Source organism: Pseudorasbora parva, chromosome 3 (genome assembly GCF_024679245.1).
Source record: "Pseudorasbora parva isolate DD20220531a chromosome 3, ASM2467924v1, whole genome shotgun sequence".
Lineage (NCBI taxonomy): Eukaryota > Metazoa > Chordata > Actinopteri > Cypriniformes > Gobionidae > Pseudorasbora > Pseudorasbora parva.
Window position 1 is genome coordinate 25,788,017 of NC_090174.1, and position 26,662 is coordinate 25,814,678.

At 37.8% G+C, this 26,662-nt stretch overlaps 2 protein-coding genes across 3 annotated transcripts in view; one reads left to right on the plus strand and one right to left on the minus strand.

Moving 5' to 3' along the window:
* The first annotated feature begins 1,314 nt into the window (after positions 1-1,314).
* ccnh (cyclin H) lies at positions 1,315-11,472 on the plus strand. Its single transcript, XM_067438242.1, has 10 exons — positions 1,315-1,510; positions 1,740-1,866; positions 2,047-2,169; positions 2,295-2,368; positions 2,465-2,675; positions 6,485-6,648; positions 6,728-6,798; positions 9,012-9,114; positions 11,117-11,180; positions 11,255-11,472. The coding sequence occupies exons 2-10, from the start codon at positions 1,750-1,752 to the stop codon at positions 11,285-11,287; spliced, it is 960 nt and encodes a 319-aa protein (XP_067294343.1). The 5' UTR covers positions 1,315-1,510; positions 1,740-1,749; the 3' UTR covers positions 11,288-11,472.
* rasa1a (RAS p21 protein activator (GTPase activating protein) 1a) overlaps positions 9,198-26,662 on the minus strand; it is a 64,610-nt gene continuing 47,145 nt past the window's right edge. For both annotated transcript variants that reach the window (XM_067438240.1, XM_067438241.1), the window contains exons 18-26: positions 24,428-24,570; positions 24,032-24,147; positions 22,393-22,479; positions 22,240-22,307; positions 15,984-16,072; positions 15,785-15,862; positions 15,539-15,673; positions 13,107-13,186; positions 9,198-10,730 (exon numbers count right to left, since the gene is read on the minus strand). In XM_067438240.1, coding sequence (XP_067294341.1) covers positions 10,682-10,730; positions 13,107-13,186; positions 15,539-15,673; positions 15,785-15,862; positions 15,984-16,072; positions 22,240-22,307; positions 22,393-22,479; positions 24,032-24,147; positions 24,428-24,570 — 845 coding nt within the window. In that variant the 3' untranslated portion in view covers positions 9,198-10,681. The remainder of the gene's footprint in view (positions 10,731-13,106; positions 13,187-15,538; positions 15,674-15,784; positions 15,863-15,983; positions 16,073-22,239; positions 22,308-22,392; positions 22,480-24,031; positions 24,148-24,427; positions 24,571-26,662) is intronic.

Below are 26,662 nucleotides of genomic sequence, written 5' to 3' on the forward strand. Positions count from 1 at the left end.
AATGGGAATAAATATTTTCATCATAATTTCTAATATTTTATAGGAAACCTGATAAGTAATTTGTTTCCCTATTCACTTGTTGTGTCTCCTGCCTGATAAACATGCTTTAAGTCTCTTGGTGCTATAGAGGACAGGACATGTATGAAATGAATGTCCTGTTTTGAAACAGAAAGTCATCTTTTGATTTGATCTTTTGATCATATCTGACCATTCAGTAATTTTTATAGAACCAATAAGGCAACATTTTTGTCTTGGTAAAACAGACCTGTCAGCACTTACAGAACGGTGGGCTTATTTTCACTGCAAATAAAATGCTATGATTTTAACTTAGTTACTGGCCAATTATGTAAACTCACTATTCACAATAAATGCATGTTGTCAAATGAGCTAAGTTTTCTACTGCTCAGAATTGCAATGGTTTGACTGACCCATTCTAATGGCAGGCAGGCAAATAACACTTTAAAATCACTCATTAATATGATGAAGGTAGGCCTGCATAACGCCAAAAGTACTGGGACGCCCCTCCAAATCATTGAATTCAGGTGTAATTCCAATCACTTCCATGCCCACAGGTGTATACAACCAAACAAGTCATATAGACTGCTTCTTCAAACATTTGTGAAATAATGCTTTGCTCTCAGGAGCTCAGTGAATGTAGACTAGTCAGTGGTACTGTGAGGTTGCCACCTGTGCAATAAGTCAATTTGTGAAATTTCTTCACTAAATATTCCTTCCTGACCGTAACCTGACATAGAACACCTTTGGGATTTATTGTTGCTGATAGTGCGAACCATGGCTTCTTGTTCAACGTCAGTGCCTGACCTCACAAATGCGCTTCAAAAAATAAAGTCAAACGTTTATACACACTCCGAAACCTTGTGGGAAGCCTTCCCAAAAGAGTTGAAGCAGTTAGCTGCAAAGGGTGGGCAAACTCCATAAAAAATGGATTAAGAATGGGATATCATTTAAGTTCATGTAAAGGCAGGCAGAGGCATCCCAAAACTTTTGCCAATATAGTGTATAAGTCAGAAAAGTAAATTTGAAGATACAGTCAGACACGTGACTTCAGTTAAGAAAAGAACAACAATTTGTCATTGAGGACCTAAATAAACACCTTTAATATATAATGACAATAAAACTAAAGTAGGCTTATGTGTTTATAAATGACTGTGGTCATTTTAGAGGGTGTAAGCTAAGGGAATTAAGTTAAATAACTGCTGAATTGTTTGTTTGAACCGGTTCTTGAAACAAACTGTTTGAAAGAGCCGACTCTCTAAATTGAATCAGACTCGTTAGTGAGGAAACACAATCGACATCATCTAAAGGCGCCTAATGGCGTGAATCGCACGCGACGCGTTCTCGCGATGTTTGATAACACGCATGTCTATTGTTGAAATTTTGGTGGCAACAAAGATCTGTGGCTGAATCTTTTACAACAGTTTGATATCTGTAACGTACAGCCATCCCTGATTTAATACACAGGCGGAACATCATCGTGTGCCCAAGAGGGGTAAGATTGACGTTTAATTAGATATGAAAACATCCCTCTAGTTAACTTGCTCGGAAATACAGTAACGTTACGTTAATTGAATCCTAGATCCTGTGCGTGCATACTTGTCTGCTACATTCTGTGCTTATGCACGAGGGCTGCAGGATGTCAAACAAAGTATTAAATAAGCAAATTGTGTGTGTGTTTGTGTTTGTTTGTTTGTATAATCATTATGTTGTTCCACCCACAGCCTAATCAACATGTATCACAACAGCTCACAAAAGAAATTCTGGACTTATGATAAAGAGGAAAGTTTAGATAAATTAAGACTAGAAGCTAATCAGAAGTACTGTTCAAAAGCCCTATCCAGTGGTAAGGTAAGTCACAATTTGGAGTTCTTATATGTATTCTTTTGACATGATGCAAACCTACAAATTATAATTAGCTTGTGTGGTTTGCAATGTGGGATATATATCCTCCACAATGTACAGTAAACCAATCAATTATAGTGTTGACTGCATGAACCACAATCACATTATATCTTCATCTGTTTTAAGCCTGGAATAAATGAATCTATGTTTCTTGATGGACGAGAAGAGAAAGTGCTATTCAAACACTATGAGAAGAGACTGATGGACTTCTGTGCCATGTTCAAGCCTGTGATGCCTAAATCTGTTGTGGTAATCCAAATGACCAAAATTCAAATTAAATTCAGTTTTATAGCAGTTAAAGATGGGATCCTCTAGTTTTGTTGTTCATGCTTTTAGTTTTATTATTATAATTTTAAATGGTATATGTTTTTCAGGGAACAGCTTGTATGTATTTTCGAAGATTCTATTTGAACAACTCTTTAATGGAGTATCACCCTCGGACAATAATGTAAGCATACAAAGTTATATATGTTTATTGATTTTTTTATAAAACAATTTTTTTTTTTTTTTTTGCAGTTCTGACCTTCAAGTTTTACCTTTGCAGGTTGACATGTGCATATCTCTCCTGTAAAGTGGATGAGTTTAATGTGTCCAGCACTCAGTTTGTTGGGAACCTTCAGGACAGCCCAGCGGGGCAGGAAAGGGCTCTAGAACAGATTCTCGAGTATGAGCTGCTTCTAATTCAGCAGCTCAATTTTCATCTGGTGGTTCACAATCCGTATCGGCCCATGGAGGGCTTTCTCATTGACCTGAAGGTAAGCTTAAAGCCTGGTAGACAGTTCCACTCCAAACGCACACCCTTGGCTGAGGCAATGTTATTATGTTAAGTGTCGGGAAGTAGCTAACTATAAGTAGAGATGCTACTAACTTAACACTTTTCAGTAGCTTGAGAAAAGCTTAGTTGGTTTTAAAACCGTGTAGCTTTTCCCAATACCTTTTTTTTCAGCGAGGTGTAGCGTGGCCAAAAGCTAAATTTTGTTTTGCATTTTGACAAATCTGCAATGCATTAAAGCAGCTCAGTGTTGTCATCTTATAAGATCACAAACTAAAAATGTATTAAAATATATTGTCATTGTAAAAAAAAAAAAAAAAAGTAGTTTAAATGTAGCTAGCTACTTTTTGATAGTAACTTGTAGTGTAGCTAACTGCCTTTTCAGAAGGGTATATCGATTGTATCTTAAAGGTGGGGTGGGCAATTTGTTTTATAAACACTTTGTGTTATACTGGTTGAAACTCTTCACATCCTGATAGCAATCCATGATAGAAGTAGTGTAAATATTGAAACATGTACATATATTATCTTCTGTGGATATCTCAAGACCAAAAAATGTTTACTGCTCGAAGGGGGTCTCGCCCAGTGTGTAATTTAATGTAGAACCACCACTGGTGCCTGTCAACATGTATTTCTAAACCTCCACGCACCCTCCTTGCGCAGACATCACACGTCATCAGTGCGTAAACAAAAAGCAGTCATAAGGGAAAAAGAGACATTAAGTAATTTAAAGGGATAGTTCACCCAAAATTTTAAATATGATGTTTTATCTACTTATCCCCAGTAGAGTGCGTATCAGGCCGCATTTTGCTGTCCGAGCCCGGCCCGTGTCCGACAGAGCAGTAACCGAACCCGACCCAAGGCATTAAAATATTTATGTCCGAGCCCGACAGTTAAAATCAATTTTTTTCCCTCATATACTAATGACACGTACGTTTGTTTGTGTGGAAAGCCCTCTTTTATTAAGCAACTGTAGGAAGGCATTCTGGAATGTTTACAGACGAGCACATCAAACGTTACACAGAGCCCAATCAAATAGCCAACTGAAATTAAATGAACAAAGGTCTGCTAAAAATGGGCCAAGCTAAAAGAACAAAACATTAACGTAACACAATTTAAATGCTTATTGAAATGAAAGTCATCTTACCAATTTTCTCAAACTGTGGTTCCTAAACTGCAACATATGATCTATTTACATAATCTATCCATCAAAGTTTAGGCTAATCGAGGTTTTATGCAGAAAAAGGATTGCATCAACTGTGGATGGCTTCAAGGCTGTCCTGCTGCCAGCAGCGCTGAAGTTGCGCTCACTGGAATGACAAGGATGCCGCGGGCAATATGCACGCACATGTTGCGCCTTGTCGTCACGGCGACATAAACAAATTTCCGCATGCAGGAAGACGGATGTTAGGGTAATATTTTACATTTATTTTAATCACAAAAACAAACCATTGCATCAAGTTAAACAGGCCCATTGGCTACTTGCATAATAAGCAGTTTTAAATTTAAAAGGTTCAATGCCTTATCGCCCTGACGTGACCGAGCCCGACCCGAACGTCATTTTTAAATATCTCTCCGAACCCGGCCCGACCCGTCAGGTACAGTCGGAACCCGTCGGGCTCGGGTCGGGTATCCATCCTCTAATCCCCAGGGCATCCAAGATGTAAACTGTCTTTTTTATTGTTGCTCGTATAATGCATGTCAAATGGAACTATATTAAACCCTGTGGCTCGTGCCGACACATTGATGTGTTAAGACACGAAACGATCGGTCTGAGTGAGAAACTGAACCGTATTTATGTATCATTTGTTACCTCAGATACAACACTATGTACAAAAGCTGTGATAACCGCGCCATAACGTCCTGCAAGTGAGGTCAAATGTACAAGATACGGCGTATCTCAATTGGATATAAGCGGCGGATGTGATCTCTTGCGTGTATCTACGCCATATTGTGTAATTTGACCTCACTTATAGGGTGTAATGACGCAGGGACGGCTGATGTACGTGGTGTTGTATTTGAGGTAAAACTTATATAAATTCGGTTTGATTTATCACACAAACTGATCGTTTTGTGTCTTAAGACATCAATGTATCGTCACGAGTCGCAGGGTTAAATATGGATTCGTATGTCTGTTTTTAACTCATAGAAATACACCCCATTAACATACATTATACAAGCAATAGTTGGAGTTTAAACTCTTTATTTGTGTTCTACTGAAGAAACAAAGACCGCAACATCTTGGATGCCCTGGAGGTAAGCCGATAAACATCACATTTTCTTTTTTGGGTGAACCATCACTTTAACTTCTCTCGTCTCGTCATGCTTTGCGAACGCTGCTGTTGTTTCATGCGTTCATGTGTTTTGAAGGAGGGGTGGCTTTGGAGAGACACGGAAGGGAGGGTGGGAAGTCTATGGTGGGATCTCGTGCTTTTAAAGGTGCCCTAGAATGATTTGAAACAATGTTAAATCTACATAGAGGGTATGTGGCTTATTTAAGGGCAAATATTGTCCAGATACAGTTTTATGTCCATTTACAACCCTATAAATTGTTCCTAAGAAGTTATGCTCTGTTTTTGCCTTATTTTGAAGGGTCATGTTTTTGCCTTATTTTGAAGGGTTGAGCTCTGCTCTGATTGGCTTAATCAGTAGCTCACAGCTCGGAGCTGTTCAGTAACGCGGCTCATGAGTCCTGACACAACACAGACCGGCTAAATGACACTTTAAGCAAAACATCTCAAATGGAGATTGATAAAATGCAGCTTACTTGTTTATTGGTGTTTTCAGATCATCCGCGCGCGAGAAAGAGCTCATGTTCGTGCGGTTGCCAGATTTCAGTAATTAAATCCCCCAAACAGAGCTTTTCTGTGAAAAGAACTCGTATACTATCCGGTGTTTTACCTAAACATGTCCAATTTTGCAACCATATGCACGCAAGCTCTCTCTCGTGGACAGGTGATCTGAAAACACCAATAAACAATAAGCTGCATTTGATCAATCTCCATTGACTATCGTTTTAACTTATATGGTGGAAAAGGTGACGTTTGCTAGAAGGATCATGTGAACGATCTGTAAGCAAAGTATCTACGGTTGTATTTTGTAATGCCAAATAATATTAACCTATGTCATTAGACACTATTTAGTTTGGTATGGTACTTAGTGTTTCCTGTTGTTACTGTACTAGCATCTTGCGCCATCTAGACAATGCGGTCTCTCTAAGAAACTTTCAATTTAATCAGAAATTGTTTAAACAGCTAGTCAATAAGTGGATAAAAGACTTACTGCTTGCTTGCAGGAATATAGTTGCCCCTTTCTTCAGTTGAAGACGCTGAGTGAAGCTTGCTTGAAATGGGCCGTACAAACAAACGATTTGTTGTGGTATCCAATTATAATAAACCTCAACCATGTGTCATGAGAGCCATTTTGCTATCTTCGAGTGTCTTGCTTAATACCATCAGTAGATTCGGCTTGTTTGGACAAATGCAAATGTTGGGGCCGGGCATATAAATGATCCCCAACGCTTGCGTCATGGTTGGGTTTATGTTGAGAAGCACTTTTCTGTTGAGTTTTACGAGATTTACATAAGAAATAGGAGGCAAGGTTATTTCAAAACCTTATTTCACTATGGCAAGGTTAATTCAATTTTTCATTCTAGGGAGTAGCATCCCCAACACTGATTAAGTTGGGCTGCTCAAACGGCACCGTTGATGCAGAGATTAGGCACTTCATTTTTAAAAGTTCCTAAACAAATAATTTAAGTGAATTTGAGGTGCATGGTTTCTGTATTTTCAGACCAGATACCCATTGTTAGAGAACCCAGAGATGCTGAGAAAAAGTGCAGAAGACTTTCTTAACAGAGCAACAATGACAGACGCCGGACTTCTCTTCTCTCCGTCTCAGATCGCCCTCACCGCCATCCTCAACAGTGCGGCGCGTGCTGGCCTGAAGATTGAGGCGTAGGTTAGCGTTCAGAGATTCTAACAGTGGAGAAGGCAAGATATTAAAAAGGTGTTTTATTTTTGTTGACATTTACAGATATTTGACTGAATGCATGGGGCTTAAAGAGGATAAAGAGACCCTCTCTAAGATGTACGAGTCAATGAGACGTAAGTATTTGTTCTTTTATTTTTTTACTGTTAAAATGTCAGTAGATAGGAGATGCATGACTCTGAACACTCCTACAAAATCTTTATAATAGGTCCTTCATAAGACATTAAATCTGATAAATCTGATAAACTGTAAATTAATCAAAGGTTTATATCTTAAAGGTCCATTTTGCTGTGAAATGGCATTTTGAAAATGTTATAGGCTATAGAGGCCTTCCATCCTGTAACCCTGTGTAGACTTAAAAGTGCGGTATGTAGGAATGACAGCTAAAGGTCAAAATATGGATCTGCAGTCCATATTTAAAATATTGGAGATCGCTGTTTCCCCCACCCGTCCTCCTCAAACTCGATGCTCACACGGGTTGCCAGCTTGAGGACATGCCAAAGGAACTAGTACAATTGACAATGATTGAAAACCACACTAAGTTGATGAGTTTATTTATCTGCATTTTAATATGCTCTCGCTCGTATAGGATGAGTTTATTTATCTGCATTTTAATATGCTCTCGCTCGTATAGAGTTTTAGATGGGTGCTGAGGCTTTTTAGTTCGGGTAGAATCCAAAGGGGCCACCCATAGGGGAGGCCATTGCTTACCAAGCCATCACCTGCTGTTAGCATCCCATTGACTCCCATTCATTTTTGAGTCACTTTGACAGCGAATAACTTCACATCTGAGGCGTTTAAAGACTCCATTTGTCCATTGTTTATTTATAAAGAAACATGACAATGTATAAAAGGCTCCATTACCTTGTATCTTACACTATCGCCCCGTAGAAGCTGTTTTTGTAAAAATAGGCTAACGATTGCGTCATAAGCAACGTGACTGTCACACAGTCGAGAAATTACTGTATAGACAGGAGCAGACGTTTGCAGGCCATCTTTTACTGTCTATCAGACAGTCGGGGGGACGTGGAGACATAAGGTGTGATAAAGTCAAGGGAGAAGCCCATAGTGAGTCAAAAGCAACGGGACAAAACATTTAAACAACGTGATTCAGGTTTCACTTTCCACAACTACTAGAAGACTTACAACTGTCAGACAGGTTGCTCACGTCACATCTACGTCATCAAGCCCAGTCTGAGCCTGCGCAGTTCGCTCAGCCATCAGTCTGTGAGTGCTTCTAATTGACTTCATTTTTCGCCGTTGAAGTCTATGTGGTCGATGTGTCCATTTCTGTTATTTTCTATGGTACAATCTGTGATCTCCGACTCAAGTGTTTTTGCTGGTTTCCATGGCTGCAATACACTGGCTGAACCTGAAATTGCCCTCTAAACCCTGATTCACTATTCCCTACAATAGTCCATTAATACAGTTCCCTTGATGGAGTGAATGAAAACGAGCGAAGGAATTCGGACCGCCGTTGTGTACATTGGCTGTACACTTGTTATTGCGGTACAATGTGGGATTTAAGAAGTGCACTCAATAATGTACAGTATGGTTTCGGACACCACTACAAATGGCTGTCCCCTCGAATAATGGCCTATTTGAGGGTATAGGGGATGATTTCATATTTAGCTTGTGTTTTCCGTTATCTGCCAACCTGTAGTGTCAAAATTCTATTGGGTAAACTGTCAGTGTGTGGTTTCACACAGACCAAAACAAAAACAGACATTCCGACATAACTGGCTGTAGGAGGTTTTTTTTTCTTCTGTGAAACAAGTTGGTGAGCGTATTTCTTAAATATCTGCAAACATATTATGGTATTTTTATGCTATAGTTAAGTGAAAAACTTACATTAAAGCACCTTTAATGCACACAACATTAGCACTCAAATACTATTAGTATTAAAATATTAAGCAGCAGAATGGTTTTCAACATTAATAATAAGAAATGTTTCTTAAGCACCAAATCAGTATATTAGAATAAATTCTGAACGATCATGTGACACTGAAAATCCAGCTTTGCCCTTCACAGAAATATACTACATAGAAAGAAGCCTCGCTCACCAATTACAAAAACACAAAACTTTTTTTTACCAACCCCAGACTTTTGAATGTTAGTGTATATCATACATTAGATGGTTTGATTGGCTGTTGTTTGCAAACAAATTGAAACTTTCGTCTTAGACAAACCAGTTACTTTTTGCTTGAAGCTTGTCTTGTTATTGTGTGCCTGTAAGGGTAATCTTTGGATTATCAATAATTTCTTATTGGTACATTTAAGGATATAAGGTACTCAGTTGTACTTTAATATTGTGTCTGTTTCATTATAGGAATGACAAGTCTTGTTAAAGCGTATGAGTTTCCTAAAGCTGAGGAAGTTGATGCCTGCAAACAGAAACTGGAAAGGATTCATGCTGAATTTGCTACAAACTTGTGAGTATTTGTGGGAAAAATAAAATGGCACCATACTTAGACCTCAAACGGATCAGTCAGTTTAAAAAAGCACACAAAACTAATCATACTAAGAGTTTTATTCAGCCAGGTTAGTCACTTGGTGTTTTGTATCTAAGATGCAAAAGTTTTTTTTTTGTTGGGAATATAAAATATAAAAATAAAAATACATGAGCTACCTGAAATACAAAAAAAGAGAATAAAATAAAAAAGGTAAATTTGCGTCATGCTTTTCATAGATTTGCTGTGTCATAAAATGCAGCTAAATGTACTGTAGGGGATCTCATCAGCTGTAGACGAAAACAGGAAACGAGTATAAACTAGTTTCAAGTCAGTGGTAGTGAATATACACCTTATAATAACATAAATGTATCAGGGTATAACCATGTTTTAGGACAGTACAGTGCTTAAACCAGTTATAGTACCATGGTAATCTTTCATTACAATGATGTATATCAGAGTGCCATGGCATTAGCATCACATATCACCTCTGTACAATGGTACCACCTCAGTACTTTCTTTATAAGAGTCTCAGCGAGTGCAGGACAATACCCGTCCAACAAAAGACATAGAATCATCTAGATAAGTTTTGCAGTTTTACATAATTCAGGGAATAATAATACACATTAAGAAACTGCCAAATTAACTCGTCAAGCAAGTCTGATAAACGAACAGGCTGATATAATAAAATACAGGTTGATAATCAATAGGTCTTTTATGATGTGATATAAACCAGGAAGCCCATAATCCATTCGGCCTATTCTGGGGAAAAGCTATTAAATTAATTTGAGCTGCAGTTTGTTGCTGTTTCTTCGGTGGAAGAACAGGAGGGTGGGTTATTAAAAGCAGACACATGCACCAACCTTGTGTAATCTATCCTCCAAAATTGAATCGGCCTCACTGATTTGCTCATGTATCACACACAACCACTGGTTTGGAGATAAAAGCCAGGATGCAGCATCTTGTCAAGCGAAGCGGCTCAGAAGGTAAGATAAGGGATCGGTTGCTATCTTTAGGATCTAAGGATCCTACCTGCACCTGAAACCGCAGTGTAAAACGGGAAGTGGTTGTGCGGTAGAAGTGAGTGTAGAGACGGTTTTTAAGGCTTGCACCATAAGTGCATCTTGCTTCCCTGATGGTCAAGAGCAATGCAGCACCGAAGTTCTTGCTTGCGACAGATACCAGTCTAGCGTGTCGTCAGTTACACCAGCGGTACGAATCGAAGTCCCAGGATCCACGCTGATTTTGCAGAAGTCTCCAAGAGGGGTTGAGTCAACAAGCATTTCCAATTTACACGCCGTTTTGGTTATACTCTTGGAGCGTTCACAATTTTCAGTCTCTGAAAATCCAAGATATAATTTCGACAGACATAATCTCTAACCATCTATTTGATGGCTTCTCTGTGAATTCAAGTTTTGAATCAGTTGGTTTGAGATTGGCAGTGCGTTGCCTATCTAGAGTCAGAGCAAAACTTGGTTCGCGCATCCCCCGTTCTTCCTTTGCATCTGGTGAGAACAAATCTTGCTGTCTTTGCTACCAATCTTTTCTTTCAGAGGATCTGGATAGTGGTGGCTACAGCCATAAAGGTACATTCAGTTCTGCAAAATAAAGACAAAATGGGCATGGTGACCTTTCAGGTTTATGCAAGTCTTGAGCGATTTATAGTGAGCCATAAGAAATTCCAAGCGCGTTCAGAAGGCCGTGGCATCGGAATGCCAACATGCAATGGATTCGCTTGTTTCTCACCTTTTTCTTCTTATTCACAATAGTTTGAAATGCCTATATTGAGGTTACAGTTAAACGACAAGACAGAAAGAAACCATATATGATCTAGAACTACAGTTATGAGCTACAGTGATGAACTAGTTTGCATGCTTGAATATGTGTGTGTGTGTGAGTCGCCAAAGGCAGACACTACATGAATGCAGTCTTCAGATGATGACAGTGTATGGTTCTGATGCTTTCCTCTTTCCACGTCCTTCAGGAAAAGAAAACATGGATATGAAGATGACGATCACGTTGTGAAAAGGCAGATGGTTGCTGAGGAAGTACGTTTATATTTGTTCCTCATATGCACATCTTCTGGCTGCCACTTGAAGCTTATGGATGTTCTGTTTTGCAGGAATGGACTGATGAGGATTTGGATGCATTGTGATGATGAAACAGGTTTTTAAATCAGCAAAATCCTCAACAGTTATTTCATCCATCTTGAGTGATTCCATTTGACACTTGCCATCATTGAGGATGCATTTCTCAAACTAAATTGTAAATATTTCAGCAAAATGTCATGTGAGTTTTTTACTTCTGTGAAAATAAAATCTATTTTAAGAAACACTTTTATTCAGAAGGGCTGCTATTAATCTTTTATATTGTTACCAGAAAATCTTTCAAATAAGTGATGTTTGTCTGAAATTTCTATTAATCAAATACCACAAAAAATGTTGAATGGTTTTTTGAGCACCAATGAGCATAGGGCCACGTGACACTTAAGAAATGATGTTTGCAGTCTTTTAGCTTTTTAGTAGATGTCTTAAGTCTAGTTCACACTGCCCGATTTTTGCCCCGATTTTGAGTCGCCGACAGGTTTTGTGAAATCGCCGACAAATGCCCGAGATCACAGGCAAATCGGTGCTCGTGCACGCGAGTGACAATCACGCAGTATGAATAATCAAAGACGCGATCAGAGAGAATCGCCGACACCGGTGAGATATTTGGCATGCTAAATATCTGGACCTGTCGGCGATTCAAACTCCTGCTGTGTGAACAGCGTTCTGACTGAAAATTACACCGACAGCCAATGAGAGAGTGAGATACAGGGCAGCAGGAGGTTCAGGGAGGAGTTATGTGTGAATAGAGCAGTGACCCGACGAGTTTGGAAATCGTGCAGTCTGAACTAGGCTTTAGAGTACACTTGTTACAATGTCGTCTTAAAGAAAATGGGTGTTCTGGTTCAAGTTCAATTGGCATGTCACAATGCTGTCGATAACCATAATAATGGTTCTTCATTTAAAATCAAGAACTGAAAAGTAGACGAACACTAGAATATTTTTAGAGCACAACAGCTGTCTTATTTTCAAAAGTTGCTTTCACAAGCGGTTCTGAAACATAAGCCAGTCAGTACTTTATAAAACATGTTTAATAAGTGCATGCATTCTTGATACAGTCTTTACTATTGTAAATTTTACTGATGTAAACATTTATTTTTACCTTGAACTTTTCTCCTGAGAATGTCTGGCTTTGAATATGTCTCAGGGAAGACTGAACCAATCAAACATAAGTACAATATGGAAAACAAATCAGGTTACCTCAAATTATATACTCATGATTCCAGCAAGAGAATTTATTGTTCCGATATAAAATAATCATACTCTCTGAGGATGATAAAAAGAAGAAAAAAAAAAAACACAAAATCCAGTCTACAGCACAATTCGAACTAAACGGATCAGGGAAAGGGACAAAGAACACTAGTCTGAGCACATTTTGCATATTCATAGCCATGTAAATCAGTAACAAATTACAGTATAAAAATCATTGTAGCTCATAATCCAGTTATAGAGAAGAATCGTCGCAGCCTTGTGTCAGTTCAGTTTCAGATCAAGCAGATGAAGAGATATACTTTGGCAACCTGTATTCAAAAACAATTTTCTGTAGACTTAATGGGTCGCTGGTTGGTCGACCCCGTCTGTTAGACTGATATGTACCCAGGATACTGCGAGCAGTCAAACCGAACGATTTGGGCGTGTGATTATAAAGTCATTGGTGTCGGACTTCAGGAGTCCAGCCGTTTTGTTTTGCTGCTGTGGTTTGCATAGTTCTCGTGGCACAGACAATGAGGCGCAAGGCAAAGGGATGATGGAAGATATGGGGAGGATGGGAGCTGACATGGGGATGAGGGTGGAGCATGCTGGGGTCCCATTGGCTACTCCAGGAAGACGGAGACAAACTGACAGACAAAATGACCGAGGTGGAACTACCTGTTGCTGTTGGACATGGCATAGTGCACCTGTTTCTGCTGGAGGAGCTCAGTGATGGCCAGCAGCTTTTTCAGAACGTGCTGTGAAGAAAAAAAAGAGACAACTGGCATTATAATCTTCACCTGCTGGGCTAAAAATGGCACAGCAAAGACCTGTTGTTACGACTACTTGTGATGTTGACAGTCATTTTCTGATTCAACAGTGGTATTTTGCACATAGTGGCTGACATGTCAGGCTTACTGAGCTTCAATGATAGAAACGGCTAGACTGAGCACAACAGAACTGAAAAGAATGCAGGGATCATAGGATGTTTTTTAAAGTTGACTTACACCACATATATGATTCTCAACCAGAGGACTGGTTGAGAATCATATATGTGAAGGGAGCCTCAAGATGACTTAAAATATATATATATATATATATATATATATATATATATATATATTATATATATATATATATATATATATATATATATATATATATATATATATATATATATATATATATATATATATATATAACTACACTGTAACAATGACACCTTAAAATATAGTGTACCAGTAACCCAATTTCTAGGTATGCCAAGCTCTAAAAAATATTTGATTTGTATTATAGTCACGAAAGACTATACAAATCATATAAATTCATTTATTACAAATAATGTTGAAAAACATTCATCTCTTAAAACTTCTGGAATCATAAAATGTAATTTTAATTATGCATGTGTGTTGCTTATTTTAATCTATGGACTCTACTAGTTTATGTGAAAAAAAAAGAAAAATTATAATAATAAAAAAAAGTAATTATATATATATATTTTTTTTTTTTTTTTTTTGTGGACAATAGAAGTGTCTTGGTGTCAAAAGTTGAGAACCACTATTATATGCCATGATCCAAAAGCCACTTTCACTTTGTAATGCCTATTCATCCGTTTTTTTTTTTTCATTTCAAAGCTTTGATTAATTTTCAATTAATAACATTTATCCATAAAGTGTTCAGCAATATTGAGAAAAATAAAACATAAAAAATAAATAAAAAATGCAGTCTTTGTGGGCTTTTAAAGGTTAACCTATAAATCATATCTCCATATTTCATCTTTTTTTCATAAATCATTACTATTGGGTCACCCTTTACCCCTGTCTATGGGTTTTCCAAATATATAACCGGTAAAAGTAGTAAAAAGAGCTTGTGACTAAACCTCATAACTCCATTGGCTCCTTAAACTGTAAAAGTTGAATGAATCACGAATGAAATGCCACACGCATTTTGGACCGTCTCTGCTTGTTTGCAATGCAAGAGTAAATAAAGAATGGGTTCTTTAAACAAGTAAAGAATTTTCTTTCCTCCAGAAATATAAATAAAGGCTAATGTTTGATTTGAGGAGAGGAGAAGAGTGCCTTAGCCTAGCATTTGTAGTCGAGTCATAGCCAATACAGTTTTAGATAGCCTGTGTGTAGCATACTTCACCTTTTTGTAAAATAAGACAATTTGGATGACAGGAAAAAAAAAACTGAATGACCATATAGCTACAATAAACTTTAAAAGTTATGACTATGTAAGTTGATAAAAACTTAATGTGATGCAGTTAGGGCCTCAGATGCAGCCGTTCTAATGACGAACAAAACTCATTACACCATTTGAGAAATGATTTTGTAAAATTTACACACAAAAAAACTGACAGCAATATGTCCTACCATGTATAAAATGAATATGAATATAAAAAACAATATCAACTTTAATGACGCAGTTTAATAAATAATAATAAATAAATACAAATTAAATTTCTTGAAAATTTGTTTTTGGGGATATGAAACCGTTGAGATATTTGTATTCATAAATTATAAAAAAGGTTATAATTTTATAACATTTATTGATAAAATAGTGGCATGACAAAGAAGTAGTGAATATTTAATGTATTATTGTCACATGGCTCTTTGGCATACTTGATTCTGATTGGCCAAGCAATACATACTGTTGTCAAATACATCAGGGCTATTTACATGGCAGACTCAAGGTCACAATCCATAACATTTAAACTATTATATGAAACATTTCAACTTGGCGTAAGATAAAAATGCATTGAGGTGATACATTCTGAAATATTCCATGTAAAACATGTTTCTAAATAAAGGCGTTTTCCAGTAGTATCATATAAATTACAGTCCAACAAAATGTTTAACAGTCGGTCCAATGTTTGTATAATGACAGATAAACTATATACTGTATTTGAAGGTTTTCCCTGGTAACCTATTTTCTCCATAGCTGTGTCTTTCTTCTTATGAAAGAAAATTATTTCAGCTGCTATTTGTCAAGTAGTTGTGTGATAAGCATGATAACGTAAAGTCAGTCTATTCACTGATGCCAGGGATAATGACCAGCTGACTGGTCGAATACATTTCTTACCATCATGTACCATGAGACACACATACCTGCTGTGCTCCTCTCTCGTTGCTTAGGGTGCGGAGTTCATCAGAATGAGTAGCACAGATCTCATGCAGGGCAGCAAGGTCACGGGACAAATCAGTCCTAAAGTGCTCGGTAGATTCCGGAAGATCAGGAACATTCTGGAGAAACAGCACAGAGAGAATGTCATAGGTAAGCTACTTCACACAGAGCTCATAAACTGAGCCGCAGGCAACCCATGCTGCTTTAAAAATGGATACAGGGCAGTTTACCCCCAGCTCATCCAGAAACATGATCATCCTTTGTTTGTTGTTCTTGATGAAGGGGTTCACTCCCTCCATGTAGGGCTCCTGCAACACAAACACATCACAAAAAACGTTGATATGCCACTGCTGCAGCATTAGCTTTCACATGTCTTTGATGCTTATTCAGGGTAACTCATTTTCTAACACAGCGTGAGAATCAAAACACCTTAGCACCAAACTCCACCAGATTGGCCAAGTTCTGCACAGACTTTGCTACCAGGGTAAGTGTTCGACCTGCTGTGGAGGACGGAGGGTCTGCAAAAACAAGACATACTTTCATCATTCTTAGTATCAGACTGTATTAACAATGTTAATTTCATTTTTTACACTATAGTCAATTTTTTTCAAAGTTTTTTTGACAAAAAACAAAAACCTTGTCTTTGACACACACACAAAAAAAAGACTTGTGCTGTATTCAAAGTTGCATACTATCCGAGTGAATACTTTAGTTGAATTTGTACTTTGCGGCCGTTAAAAAAGTATGGTCTATATAGTATGAATGTGGGTAATATGAATAAATTGTTCCATTCACGTGACCTAAAGCATCCATCGAGTCTCTTCACTGCCATACGTAAATCCTCCCGTGGATAGTACGGTTTCCAGTTACGGCTGTCAAAATTAACACGTTCGCGCAAATTCATTTTAACCGCACTAATTTTATTAACACGCGATTGATAGGTTTTTACATTAAGCGCATTTTCTATTTGACCTGTGGCCTAGCCCGTAGTTGGAGAAATCGAGAGCAGCTATAGACATTAAGGAAACAAGTGAGGTTATATAGCCTACATAAGCTACCATTTGTTCGGTTTAACTTTTAACTTTAATTAGACTCCAGGTCGAAATAAAAGAAAAGGGTGTTTTTACACTGAGCACGTTTGCTGAAGTCCAAATCCGAGAGCGTTAGTTCTCCGTTTCCCCCGCAGAACCGGTCAATTTGATTCTGTTCACCCCGCTGCATTTCCGTGCATGTTACATAATCACAAACATCCACAGGGTATGATAGACAACAGAACGCGGGTCAATATATTGGATGATGGGGGCTTTTGTTGCATGCTTGTGAAGAGAATGTGAGGAGATTGCATGCGTGATGCGCGAATACACTGCAAGCTCGCTCGAGCTCATATCCGATCCGAGGTAAATTATTAAGACCATCACCACTTATGCGTTTTATTGAACTATACATTACAATCGGCTAAAACGGATGAGCAGGTTACTCTTTTGAACAAGAGCACTCCCGAATCCGTGTTGCTCAATCTGTTCATGTGAATCGCGGCACAGTTGCGGAGCACCTCCTCCAGGATTCGGACTTGGGTTCGGTACCCTAGTGCGCTCCCAGGTCCGCATGACAGCTTTCACATGACTAATTTTTCATGCAAACCATGAAATTCATTTATGTTTATTTATAATAAGCCTTTATTATATATAGCCTTTATTTATATTCTTAAAATGAGCGAAATCACTGCTTATTCTGAATTTCTAAGCGTAGGCTTAAAGGTGTTCACCCAAAAGAGGTTAATGACTTACCCTAATGATGTCGTTCCACACCCGAATGATTCGGATCGCCAATGTCACGTGATTATTAGCAGTTTGGCACGCGATCCAAACTGCTGAAATCACGTAAACATTGGCGATCCGAATCATTGATCGACTCACTGATGGCCGTTTCAATCTTTATTTGAGGAAAACGGAAGAGAAGACAATGCTGAATAAAGTCGTAGTTTTTGTTATTTTTGGACCAAAATGTATGTTCGATGCTTCAAGAGATTCTAATTAACCGACTGATGTCACATATGGACTACGTTGAAGATGTTTTTATTCCCTTTCTGGACATGGACAGTAAATTGTGCATAGACTGCATATGCTCTTGGACTAAAATATAAATGATCTTAAACTGTGTTCTGAAGATGAACAGAGGTCTTACGGTTGATGAACGACATTAGGGTGAGTCATTAATGACATAAATGTCATTTTTGGGTGAACTAATCCTTTCAGACACATGAACCAGTTCTTTGAAAAAACATCTGTGACCTTTGACACATCTTCCTGCTCCGATTATGGTTTTACTAATAATAAATGTCTATTTGCATAAAGCATGCATATTTGTCCATATACCATGTTGATTGGAGTGTTAAAAACATGAAAATCTTAATTTAAGGTACATTTAGAACTGAAAATTGATATGGAATAGTCTTCCATTATCTGTTAGGTTTGCATCATCGATATATGAATTTAAATCGAAGTTACAGTCTTACTTTTTAAATCAAGCATTCTATTCATTATAACTCATGGTTTCTTTTTAAGATTAAATTTAGTGATGTATTTTTAATTCTCTTTATTGTTTTGTTTATATTATTATTTATTATTCTTATTTTTATTACTGTTCTTTAGCCTAGAAATCTAGACGCACCCTAGCGGCAGCAAATTTAATTTGCCCACAAGTGTCGTCTAGGAACTCTCAATACCCTTCTGAGCTGTATTCCTCAAAATCTGGACGGCCCAATCACATCGTGTATAGAGTCGGTGGGCGGAGCCATAATGACGGTGGCCGAGTTGCCTTTGCGTGCTTCTAGTAAACACAGAAACTGGCGAACGGCGGCGGTCTTTCGAATCAGCTCTGCCCGCGCCTCCGGAAGACTTGGAGTTAAGCTTTTCTCTGAGAAAAGAACAAAGAGCGGCACTGAAGTCATTCTTAAAAAGGGAAGATGTGTTCGGAGTTTAGGCGACCGGATACGGCGAATGTTTAATCAGTCAGCGAGCTCTGCTTCACCCTCATTGCTCTGGTTGGTGTACCGCTATCCTATCGCGTGCAGAGGGAGTTTGAAAGACAACCGTTTATCCCACCCCTCGGATTGAGCCCTGTCTATGGTGAGTTTCCAGACGTGGGAAACTCACCATAGATAACATCTTGATGTGGGTCTGGCTTGTCAGGCTAACTGTTCTTTGTACAGCACAGTGGTCAACTTTTGTTGTGTTTATTTGTGCTTTATAAATAAATAAATGAAATGGAAAAATGTGCGATTAAGTTGCGATTAATCGCGAGTCATCTCATGACAATCATGCAATTGACAGCCCTATGTCCAGTGAATGTGCCCTTCCGAATCTTTCTGGCAATAATAGGTAGGGTTGGGCATCGAGAACCGGTTCCAACTTGGAACCGTTTAAAAAATAACGATTCCATTGGAATCGTTTAGAAAATTTATTTTCGGTTCCGATCTTCGGTTCCAAGCGCGCAAGTTTTGGTTTCCACGGCCACCTGATTTCCGGTGCTTGCGCGCCCGCTTGTTCATGGAAGCCCGGTAAGCGGCTCTGAAGTGTGGATTTATTTCACTTTTAAAAGCCTGGGTCGGCACAGTGCAACTAGTGTTGTCAAAAATATCGATACTGAAATATCTGAAAAGATACGATAGCCTGCTCAGCCTACACAATCGATCCCAGCTGCTCTCCTCTCCTCTCCTCTCTGACCGACAGCGAGTTGACACGCAGCCGCATATTCTCATTCAGCCGGTTAACCTCTGAACACGACGGACGCACGTTCTGCTGGACTTTTCCTTACGACAGCGTGTTAGTGTTAGTGTGTGTGATTGGTCTGAATTTCGCGCGGGATTGCACATAATTCTACGAATCCCCGCAGATTTCAAGCTCACATCTGAAGCGCACACACACACATAGCCTACCGTAATAAAGCCCCCTCTGACATACAAGTGCAAATATTCGCTTCTTTTTCCAGCTTATTATTGGTCAAATACACTCAAACTAATTCTCAGTGCACATTTTGAACAGTATGTAAACACAGTCTGAAACAAGCAGTTCTTAAAGGGACAGCAGTCATTTGTTATTCAAAGTCAAACTACAAAAAGACAAACGATCACACTGCTCTTGACTGATCAACTTGTGTAACTTTAATGGTTTTATATGAAACTATTTAATTTTTTGCAAAAACATTATCCAATGTTATTTTAAATTTATTTAGCCACTTTGCGTTTTTTTTATTCAGTTTCTTACCTGAATGTTAGACCTACCTGAAAAAATAAAGCAGTCTATTTAATTTATATCTTTTATTCTATTGTATTTATTTGTGCTATTTTTTGTAATATGTATCTTTGTTTATTCAATTTACCATTCAAAATCAAGCTTACTTGTGCTGTGTGTAAACTATTGCAACACAATTACCCCGTTGTAAAAAATACATTGAGTTAACAAATATTTGTGAGATAATTTTAATACTAATTGATCAATGTTTATATATGAGAAAAAGCTTAAAAGCTTTATCATATAAAGTGATCTCTTCAGAAGAAATGTTTGGTTGCCTAGACTTTCAAAAGACAGACAAAAAAAAAATTATATAAAAAAAATCTAATTGACAGTATATGCAGCGTTTTTCCCCCGTTGTATTGAAAATAGCATTGAATATCGATGTGATATGTTTTGACTCCACCCCTCAAAGAATCGGAATCGAGAATTGAAAAGAACCGGAATCGAAAGTAAAAATCGGAATCGGAATCAGAATCGTTCAAATCAAAACGATGCCCAACCCTAATAATAGGTCATGCGGAGACTTCTCGCCCACTGTTTTATCACTACTGTGAATTCGGACATACTACTCTGTTGAGTAGCATCTGCCTGCAAACCCGGAGGCTGCATTTTCAGGACCGCGGTTCTAGGACCCTAGCAATGATTTAGTTGTTTAATTGATTCAGTTTAATTGATATAATGTCCTAACCAACCCCAAGCCCTAAACCCACCCATTGGGTCATCCTGGTAATTATGCAAAGTTGCAAACTAAAGTAAGCAATTCAGAAAGAAGACTAAACAATATTAATTATAAGCTGCAAAACTTGAAATGGCTTGGTGATTTACTGCGGAGAGCAAGTACTGAACACATTCAGATATTAGTGTCACTGTCACTTGATGATGGATCGGGTCAAGTAGTTGTCAGTGATCAAAATATTGATTTTGAAGACGTTGAAAATAAGTTATGAGAATATGCGCGAGATGCCGAATATGAGCCAGATGCTGAATGTACTGTAAACGAACAAGCTCTGACGAGGACAGATGATGATGGTATAAAACATCTGCTCAAACTGAAGGGTAACGAAATATGTATTATTTTATTCTTATGTGATTGTTACTCTAATATCAGGAGGTTTATATATTATCGCGAGAGGTAGATATCTATCCATGTTAGATAATGATCCGGGTCGCTTACAACCCAAATATGTAAGAATGTTTGGTGAAAAAGTCATGTATTTAACGGTTAAAATGGCCATGTCTGCTGTTTGAATCCGGTCTCCTCTGTAGGAGTATATTTGGCTAGATGCCAGTCACACAAGAAACAAGGGTCCTAGAAATTAAGTCCTGAAACTTCTGCGGTCCTAAAAGTGCAGCCTCCGGTATTGCAGGCAGATAATATTGACCCTGTCGGCATACTGTTTTTTGCATACTATATATATTATAGGGAACTATTCGATTTCGGATGCAGCGTGATTCTATTTTTGTCATGTCAAAATGTCAACTTCTAAATAGACATTTTAGTTTAATAGTGCGAAAAATGTGTGTAAAACTATATACACTACTTTAAAAAAAAAAAATCCTGTGAAGGCAAAGATGAATTTTCAGCATCATTACTCCAGTCTTCAGTGACACATGATCCTTCAGAAATGTTTCTAATATGATGATTTACTGCTTAAGAAAAGATGAAAAGATGAATATAAAGCTAAAAAGAACAGCATTGAATATTCTTTAGTCCCTTTTATTAAAAAAAGCAAAAGAAAAAAACCTCCTGAGCCTTTACTTTTGAAGAGTCATGTCTGAACCAATCGTTCTTAAAATGTATAACAATTAAACAGTAAAAACAACAGTGTTGATATTCGGCACAATAGAACAGTTGTGCATGTGATGCATACTTGAGCTCCCAATAAGGTCGTGAGACATAAACCTATACTTAATATCCTAAAATAAGAGGCTTTTAATTAGTATGCTTACTTACTATCTTGCTTCTATATTGTTCTTTATTTTTGAAAATCATTGTTAAAGCAATATATTGCAGTATTATTTTTGCCTTGTCATATTTTAGCCAATAGTGCATGTACATTTCATCGAAGTGCATTACAACTGAATTGAAAAAATGCAGCACAAAAGTAACATTTTTTATATGATCTTACATTTTTGTCAGGAAGAACCCTTCGTTAACAAATACATTTTTTTGCAGGTGACTGTAAAATGCGCTATACATCCACTTTCCTATAAAAATATGAAATAGCCTGTCAACTGTTACTATGACATGTTTATGCATTCACACATTTGGACCGTTAAGTGCTCTTCTATCGGACCGAAGCTGTAACAGGTGCAATATCGGAGTGGGTGCTTGACCTAAATGTGTTGCATCTGGAAAAAGGAGCTTGTGATTCAAGCTGTGCACTCACCAGCGATGATGTTGAACATTCTGGGGTTGAGAATGGCAGGGCAGATGAGCCTCAGGAAGACGAAACCACTGGGGGACAGAGACAAACACATTTTGGCACTTTGCAAGATGTTCCTCTGTAAACATGCGCAAATGTAGCTTGACAGCTTGCTACCTCACAACTCGGGTCCTCATCGTAGTGTTGGTAGGCCATTTCTGCTGCACAGACTTCTGAAGACAACCGTAAATGTACCTCAGGGTCCTTGAAAGGGAGGAAACAGACAAGCTATGAATGCTTGGACTGTAAAAACAGCATTGTACCGTAAATAATAAATGTAATAATATATTAATGTAGCACTACATGGACAGGATGCTAATATAGTAGGGATGAAATGATATAAAAACTCCGGCCAATATGATAAGCTGATATGTTATGGCTGATGACCATTAAACAGCAAATGTAAAAAGTTTTACTCTTTTGTATAATAATCAAAGCTTGCTATTCTGAAAATAAGAGGATTGTAATTATTATCATTAATCAAGTATTAAGTCCTTTTTAGAAGTTAACTGAACGATTGGAATCAACTATGTTGTTCTTTATCTTTAAAAATCATTGTAAAAGCACTGACAATATATTGTAGTATTATTTATTATTTTTTGTCATATTTTATCCAACAGTATATATATGTAGATCACATTCAAATTGCATTTACATCACAAATAGTTACAGTTATGATATTTATTTATTTTTTTAGGAAGAATTTCTAAAACCCTTTTGTCAGGGAAAGTATTTTTTATGTATTTTGTTGCATTTAAATGTTGCAGGTATATTATTTTGCAGTTATTTTAAATTGTGACAATAATTAACAATATTACGGTTTATAAAATTTCTTTTTTTTTGCATTTTTGATTAAATAAATGCAGCTTATAAGACTGCTTGTATGTATATATATATATATATGGGCCGGGACTCAATAAAAAAAGTGAATCTAATTATTTAGAGGCTTTGTAATTAATTAATCGAAATTAATCGCATTTTAATCGCATAAAAATATTTGACCTGAGAACAGTGAGAAGTAATTTTTCACATGGATTTTAGTATACTATTGAATAATGACTGAATACATAAGCTTAATCAACAAAATATTGTTTATTTATTTCAGTCCAGCAGACCAGTGCAATGTTTGCCATTAAGTGTAGCAAAAGCGTATTTGTGATATTCTAGACTCGATGTGCTGCGGTGATACGCAAATTCCTTGTTGTATAGCTTGCACACAACCATGCTCTTGTCGACGCTTCCATCCTTTCGTTTTTTAAAACAAAATTTCCCATCCACGGGGCCAAGCAAAGCGGTCTCATCAGCTTCTTCGTTCATGTTCACTATGGTCTGTTATTGTCGTGACTCGTGAGCGCTAGTTGGTGTTTCAGTATAATCGGTCCGTCGAAACTCATTCATTGAAAAACGTTCCGCGGTGCAAAAATAAGTGTGATTAAAATTATGTTATTAATTTTTTTGCGCAATTAATTAATGCGTTAAAGTCCCGTAATTAATTAATCTTAATTAACACGTTAAAGTCCCGGCCCTAATATATATATATATATATATATATATATATATATATATATATATATATATATATATATATAGGGATGCACCAAAATTTCAGCCGCCGAAAAAGGCCTATTTTCCTACAGTATATATAGCAATGTCAAATGCAGTATATGGATAATCAATAAAGACAGTATTTATAAAGTCGCACTACAAGGCAGTAATGCTGATAGGAAACTATATGGTGGTGCGCTATCATGCTTACGGGGGCAAGATCTCAGCAGCCATAAATATCTTCTCCACCAGCTCCGACAGGATGTTGAGTAAATGAGCTAGATTCAGATTAACATCCTCGTTCTTCTCCAGTTTAGATGGGTTCAGCTACAGAGGGAGACCAGAAAACACTCCACATGAGGGAAAAGGATTCTGACTGCTAGTTCAGTTTATTCACTATCCAACAGAAACCTGACAAAAGCCAATTTGCTCAAGGCAGGAGCTTTGGAGAGAACCTCATGTTGACACATTTGGATCAGACATACTAAACACAAAACATCAGGACAAGGAGAACAGAACGTTTATAGATCTGAGGCACAATGGAGTGTGATGTGAACAGTGACATTTTTTTTCTTTTTCTGTTGAATGTTCCGTTTAGTTCCATTACCTCACAGGACTGCTTGCTCTCCATGATCTTCAGTATGGTGTCTTTGAGGGCGTGGTGGACGAACGGTGTGGCGGTGGCCTTCATGTACTGCTCCATCAAAGTACTGGCCAGAGTAGTGGCCCGGAACAGTGTTGTGGCTTCATCTGAAACACCAAAACAAAAAGTTACTTTTTTAGGGATTTTCATTATATGATCAATGGCAGATTAAAAAAGTAATGTCTGAAATTATTCTTTATAGCAATAAATGAACACTCTTTATCATTCGAATTATACTTAAAGGGTTAGTTCACCCAAAAATGAAATTTTGTGATGTTCCGATTTCAAAATAAAGTTTCAAACGTTATGAATCAGTGTATCGATTCATGATTCGGATCGCCAGTGTCATGTGATTTCAACAAGTTCAGCAAGATATACGATCCGAATCTTGAATCGATACACTGATTCATAACGGTTCGAAACTTTGTAGGGGTGTCCCCGACTAAGGATTTACACATTCGAATCAGAATTTTCGAATCTCTCTATGGCCGACCGATAGTCGAATCATCTATGTGTGTGTAAACCATAGACCGTAAAAAATAAACGGTATAAACGGGTTGGGAAGGGCAGAACACTAGTCAGCAGGAGGCTAAGGCTATTTTTATTTTACTTTACACACGGCACACAGCCACCACTTTTAATAAAGTGATCAAAACTATACACTACACATTCGTAAATGAACCATTCTCTCATAACATTTAAAAGCCGCGATCGAAACACAGAACATCACACAAATATATAAAAGAACATTTTAATAAATAAACCTAAAAAATACCTGCCTAGAGAGGAAAATAACACTTTGAGTGCGTTTATATGCACGTTCTTAAGCCGATTGTGCCTTAAGGGGGTCACATACCGGACTGAAGCTCAGCGCGGTGTCTCAGGGATCTCACACCAGGCAGACGTGAACATTATATACGTGCTGCGCGTGAGCTCAATGTTGAAGCTGCATGATGAGTGTATCTTGTAGCACAGGGTGAAATCAGTATGTACATTCACGATTTGAGGGAAATATACATTTAATCGCCGCGGACAGGCGTCGAATGCCGCCGTCGGTGTATATGTGTTCAAATTTTAAAGAACATGTCTTTATAACACTAATATTGAGCACCCCCATATTGCCAAAATGGTATGATCCTCGTTTCATAACACCCGCGAAGAATCCGGTCCTGCATATCGATGCATCGAATCTTCGACTATTAGGGGTCACCCCTAGAAATCATTTAAAGTCATTGTTTAGTTTTTTTTGCGCACAAAAACTATTCTCATCGCTTCATAAAATTATTGTAGAACCACTGCAGTGAGATGGGTATTGTAACGGCGTCTTTAGTGCCTTTTAGGGGTCTTGAGAGAGGAAATGACATTGATGTCAATGAAGGCCTTTCTGAGCCATCGGATTCCAACAAAAATATTGTAATTAATTTTTGTTCCGAAGATGAACGGAGGTCTTATGGGTGTCAAACAACATGAGGTTAAGTAATTAGTGAGAGAATTTTCATTTTTGGGTGAATTTTAAAATTCAGAGGAAAATGTAATAAGAGGATAATACTCCATTTTATAACAATTATTATTATTTTAGTTACGATTACACTAATATTAAAGGTGCACTATGCAGCTTTCCGTCCACTGGAGGGCACCTATTCAAAACAAAAGCATAGTTTGATGACGCAAAGTTTGAGCGCAGCACATGGGACATCACATCACAGCCGGTGGAAAATAGGACTCGGGCAGAAATCACGTTCATGCATGCAGTTATTAACATTACTATAGTGTAAAGCAGAGCAGGGCCGAGTGTTGTGTAGCTGAGCATGGCCGCTGGAGCGATTGTTACACAAATACCCGCCTCGCGAACACCAGGACGTTTATTATGACGGGACGGGACACATTCGCCGGGCGCCTGCAGTATTTCCGCTCTTCCGGTTATGATTATGAGGTAATGCAGCTCTGTTTATCATATTAGATACATTTAAGTGTGTTTAAAATGATGTTATGACATTACTCCGTGCGTTCACTTGTTTACACTGCTAAGAGTAAAGCGCTCCTGCCAAATAAAACCCGAAACCGAGAGTAGCGCAGATACGACGCAATTGACAGGCGACTTCCTCAGACGCTATGCTGAAACGTCCCGGTCTTTGGGTAAAATAGCAATTTTCTCACAATTTACAAATAGTTGGAAACATTTGGGATATTGTAGGTACT